This window comes from Asparagus officinalis, chromosome 8 (assembly GCF_001876935.1).
Source record: "Asparagus officinalis chromosome 8, Aspof.V1, whole genome shotgun sequence".
NCBI classification, from domain to species: Eukaryota; Viridiplantae; Streptophyta; class Magnoliopsida; order Asparagales; family Asparagaceae; genus Asparagus; species Asparagus officinalis.
In genome coordinates this window covers 87,524,847-87,530,584 of record NC_033801.1, presented here as the reverse complement: position 1 = coordinate 87,530,584, position 5,738 = coordinate 87,524,847, and the positions used below count along the sequence as shown (strand labels likewise).

The window sequence follows — 5,738 nt, the reverse complement described above, 5'->3', positions numbered from 1 at the left end:
CACTCCCCAATTTTAGTATCTCTGCTATGTCCTACTCAGGTCCCAAACTCTGGAGATTTCAATAGATGTGGATGATACATAATAATTTTAAGCCCCTTGTCCGGATTAGTAATGGTCTCGAGCTCCCTCTCCCTTGCTAGCCCTTCACCTCAAACTCAAAGCTCTCAGAAGTAAACTCAAACAATGGAATTGGTCCTCCTTTGGAAATATTTTTTGGCAAGTTATGGCCCTTGAATCTGAAATTAACTCTCTTGAGAGTAATCTCCAGTCTGGATGGAATCAACAAATCTATGATAAACTATTCGCATGTGAAACCCTTTGGAATGAAGCTTGCCTCTGTGAAGAGATCTTTTGGAAGTAAAAAAAAAAAAATCTAGACTCAAATGGCTCAAAGAAGGAGATGTCGACACTCATTTCTTTCATGGTTACGTTAAATGTAAACATGTACTCTCTAGACCTGAATCCATCACTGTCCCATATAATGAGACCATTCTAGGTCCTGAGGCTATGCATGAAGTGCCCATAACCTACTTCTCTTATCTCCTTAAATCTAAATGCCACTCTTGTGATGAGGAGCTCTGCTTTAGGGTGTTTACCAGCTGTCTCAACCCTTCTGCCGGCAATGCCCCCTTAGCCTTAACTGGCTGAGTCGTGTCTCTGGTGCTATTGCTTTGAAGAAATTAGAGTGCTCAAAACAAGCCTACGTGCTGTATACATTAGCATGTGATAATATCATAGGGTTTCTGTCTTATTGTGTTGGCCTTCGAGATTGGAGTAATGACTAAGAGGGATAGTCGGGTGCATTCATACCTTGTAATTAGGGTTGAAATTATTGGATTTATGAAAAATGAAAAACTATGAAAGCATTTGCCAAGGATGTTTTTGTTAGCCTTCTTGTTTTGATGATGATTTTACAAATAATTTACGACTAATATCGTTTTTAGTATTTTGTTTTGTGTTATTTAGTATACACAGGAAAATAAGCTACATTGATGTTGAAGCCTATGCAAATCAAGTCAACCAATCAAGTTCAAGCTTCATATGATTCACTCTTGGTATACTTAGTATAGGTTTATATGTATTGTGTGCAGTTCTTTAAGCTCAATATACACACACGCATATATATGTATAATTTTCTCAAAACATAGGTATTTTTATACAAATTCTTTGTTAATATGTTTTGGACTATATATACATCATAAACATCTTTTATTATGTCCATATAAATATTCCATAAGCTTTCAAAACTTGTTTTGAGTCAAAAATCAAAAATCACATGTTCTCTTAAACACGTATTTTAGTGATTTTGCAGATTACAGTGATTTTTACAAATGATAAATGGAAATTGAAAAACTCTTTTTCCAACAGGTTTGTATTCATGATCATAAACTTTTCCTAAAGTTTTACAATTTTTTTGAAAATTATTTACTATTTTTAAAAACCTCTCAAAAGTCAGATTTTGGACATGCACAATCTCTATGCATGTTCATAAGTCGACTTATCAGTACTGATAAGTCGACTTATGAACTACCCTGGAGGGTGCATTTTTTCTCGGCCAAGTCGACTTATCAGTCTTTGTAAGTCAACTTATAGCAAGTCAACTTGTGATCCCATATAAGTCGACTTATAACCTGTTTTCAGTCTGTTATTTTCCTCTGTCACGTCGACTTATGTGCACTATTAATCGACTTATAACTAGCCGTTGGCATAGTAACAGCTAGTTTCCAGCTTTGATTATTTTAATGTTTTTAACGGTTTTGGTTAGATTTTTAGGCTGGTTTCTTCAAGCCTATAAATACCATTGCTAGCCCTTGTCCGGATTGGTAATTGTCTCGAGCTCCCTCTCCCTTGCTAGCCCTTCACCTCAAACTCAAAGCTCTCAGAAGTAAACTCAAACAATGAAATTGGTCCTACTTTGGAAATATTTTTTAGCAAGTTATGGCCCTTGAATTTGAAATTAGCTCTCTTAAGAGTAATCTCCAGTCTGGATGGAATCAACAAATCTATGATAAACTATTCGCATGTAAAACCCTTTGGAATGAAGCTTGCCTCTGTGAAGAGATCTTTTGGAAGTAAAAAATCTAGACTCAAATGGCTCAAAGAAGGAGATGTCGGCACTCATTTCTTTCATGGTTACATTAAATGTAAACATGTACTCTCTAGACCTGAATCCATCACTGTCCCAGATAATGAGACCATTCTAGGTCCTGAGGCTATGCATGAAGTGCCCATAACCTACTTCTCTTATCTCCTCAAATCTAAAAGCCACTCTTGTGATGAGGAGCTCTAATCTATAGTTCCTTGTCTAATCAATGACGATACAAATTCCATGATTCTTAGTCCATTCATTATGTTGGAAATCCACTTGGCTATATTCTCTATTCGTACAGACAGTGTAGCTCGAATTGATGGATTCTCAGCTGCTTTTTTCACCTCTATGAGGGAGCTAGTTTGTCAACCCCTTCTTGCATGTGCTTCTATCCTATAAACATCTGCAACCTTCTTTAACCCATACCATTCTAGTACTGGCTCCAAAAATACTCCTGGTGCTTGGCCTTACTAATCCTAGACTTATCAGTCTTTGCACTATGGTGCACAAAATTTTGGCCAAAGCTATTTGTGCTAGACTTGCACTCATTTTGCCTTCTCTAATCTCTACTAAGGGGCTTTTGTGAGAAGTAGAATATCATTAACAACATTTCTCTTGCCCATGAAATTACTAAATAAATTGATAAAAAAAATCTGAATACCCAAACATCATTGTTAATTTTAGATATGGAAAACGCCTATGATAGGTTGGAATGAGATTTTCTAGGGTCCATTCTCCATAGATTTGGTTTTTCCTCTGAGTGGATTTTCTAGGGTCCATTCTCCATTCTCCAAGTCTATTCATACTGGATGAGGAAATTCTTTCCTTAGGATTCTCTCACTTTATTCATCCCTTAGCTGGATACCCTAGCTAATTGTCCATCTCATTTTTTTTCTTAGTGGATGATGTGATTATCTTCCACAACTCAGCCAAGTCATCCCTTATTAGATTTCTGCATCTCCTAGATAGATACCAAACTTCCTCTGGGCAGAGCTCAATTTATATAGTAGCCACTTTTACCTATCAAAGCCTCTCTTTCTTGGGTGAGAGTGGTTAAGAAAATCCTAAATTTTTGTAGGAGAAAGTTTCCTATTAAATACTTCGGAGTCCATATTGGCCATGGACAATGTAAAATCTATTTATATTAGACTATCATTGATAGGATTAGAAATATTGCAAACTTGGCAAACCAAGCTCCTTACTAAAGCATGCAGAATGGTTCTTATTAGACATGTTTTATGTAGCATGCCCCTATATCTGTTTTCAGACATTTCGGTTCTTATCTCTGTGCTATAAAAAAATTGAATAGATGTTTGCTAAGTTTTTCTAGGTATCTTCTGAGTTTGGTGGTAGAAAATATTAGGTTAAATGACATAAATTATGTTACCCTGCTTCTAAACGTGGTTTAGGATTCGGAAGGCTCATTGACATAAAAAAAAGCTCTGCTAATGAAACAATGTTAATCTCCATGTTCATCATCCTCGATATGGGCTTCATTCATGAGGTCCAAATACAAGTTATCAATCTCTCCTCTCCGTTGGGTAGGCCCTCAAAGATATTCTAAGGAATGGAAATACATATTGGTAGTTAAATAATGCTTGCAAATCGTTGTGTTTGGTCTACTAGTGGTAGCAATATATCATTTTGGTATGATAGATGGATTCCTGAGTTTCACCTTGTTCTTCATTGTGATAATGAGAATAATGAGGTTAAACTTAAGGAATACTGCCATGATAATCAATGGCATTTTGATGAGCTTAGTCCCTCTCTTGGTCCTGAAGTGGTGCATCTCTTGTATGAGGTCATCCCCAAGATAATGGAAGATGATGACTTGAGACACTGGTCACCTGAAAAAAATGGTAAATTCTCACTCAAATTTGCATGGAATACTATCAGATCCTCCATTGCTTCTATTCCTATCCCGACTGAATTTGGGAATTTGTTATGCCCAATTCTGCTAAACTAGTATGTTGAAGAATTTTTCATAATATCTTACCTATTGATTCTATAGCTCAACATATGGGTATATCCTTAGCATCCTAGTGTATCTACTGTAGCAACCATGAAGTTGAAACCATTGACCAACTTTTCATTCATAGTGAGCTTGCTATTTCTTTATGAAAGTTTTTCAATGCTATATTTATGGTTTCATTTTTCCGCAACAATCTATTTTTGCTAGAATAAAATTATGGTTTCTAAAATGGAAAGGAAAATCTCATTTCTCTATAATGGTAGAATGAGTTTTATTGCTAAAAAGACAAATTTATAGCTACAAAAATAATAGTGTATATGCTAGTATGGATAAAAAATTCCTACATGCTAGACTGGTGGTTATTGGTGCCCTTCAACACTTAAATCATTTAGTTCAACCCAAATTACATTCCACTAAATTTGGGATTTATTCTTTGTTGCGATTGGGTATCAAGCATAGAGCCTCTATTCCTAAATGACCTATCTATGGTTTGCACACTTCCCACCATTAAATCATATGCATTAAATGTTGACGGCTCATGTTGTGATGGTCATATGGCGGTAGGTGGGATTGTTCGTGACCAGGATGATGGCCTAGCCTATGCTTTTGCTCATTCTGTTGGGTCTAATAACAGCTTGCAAAATGAGATCCATGCTCTACAAACAGAAGCTAACTTGATTTCAGTGATGAATGTTTGCCCGACCAATGCTCAGATGTATTCCAAAGCTTGTGCAACATGCTTGGGGGGTACCGGTTCATTCTGGCAGATGCATCACAGATGGAAGGATCTTCAATGACTTCTTCACATTTCAATCTACCATATCTACCGAGAGGGAATGGGGTGGTGGATGCACTATCTAAGTAAGGCCATTCTCATGAGGTCCTTAGACTCATTTGGTTGGATTGGATGGGGCTTTCATTAGTTAGAATTTCTTCATCAGTTTGATCATCAATTAGACTCATGTATTCTCTCCTCCTTGCTTTATTGTATTCTTATTTTGCAATTTTGTTCAAGGGAAATATTTTGGTTGTGCCCATATTTTGCTTTTATATCATGTACAAAGTGATGGATGACTCACTTCTTTAGAAGTGTAGGCTGTCTAAAAGTTACTGTAGATAGCTGATCCCCATCGAACACCAGCAATGGAAGTTACAACCTGACGACTTCCATATCAACAACTTGGCTATGAGAGTTACAATCACACGACTTTCACGTTAACAAACAAAGGCTACAATTGGAATATTTTCACGTACATCGAGAAAAGTTATAATTTGATGACCTTCACGACAACTGATGAAAGCTTTGATTCAACAGTCTTCACAATCAACAACGGGAGTTTTAATCTGACGACTCTCATATTTCAAAGAGTTAAAGTGAAGATTACAAAATGACGATTTTTGTAATGCTCTGACAAAAGAGATTACAAGTCAACAATATATTCAATCCAAAACGCAGAGCTCACTTCTGTGTTCCAAGAACAAAATGCAAGATTCAGCCTTATGTTCCCAGTTTCGAATGCGGTACGATCGCTGTGTTCTCAGCCGCCAATGCAAATCTCAACTCTATGTTCCAATTCCAGAATGTAGAGTTCATGCTAGAATGCCAGATCAGCGTTTGACTTGTTCAAATACACCTGAACGGTTCCAGAATCTTATTTGTACGAATTGAGGGGATCA

At 36.6% G+C, this 5,738-nt stretch overlaps 1 protein-coding gene across 1 annotated transcript; it reads left to right on the top strand.

The window, feature by feature from the left end:
- Window positions 3,663-5,065, top strand: LOC109851239. The gene is made up of 2 exons (XM_020421281.1): window positions 3,663-3,948; window positions 4,626-5,065. The coding sequence occupies exons 1-2, from the start codon at window positions 3,684-3,686 to the stop codon at window positions 4,856-4,858; spliced, it is 498 nt and encodes a 165-aa protein (XP_020276870.1). The 5' UTR covers window positions 3,663-3,683; the 3' UTR covers window positions 4,859-5,065.

Coding starts and splice junctions, on each gene's coding strand:
- LOC109851239 (XM_020421281.1), top strand. CDS start 3,684: ATGCTTGCAAATCGTTGTGTTTGGTCTACTAGTGGTAGCAATATATCA. Junction 3,949..4,625: donor CTGGTCACCTGAAAAAAATG/GTAAATTCTCAC, acceptor ATATGGCGGTAG/GTGGGATTGTTCGTGACCAG.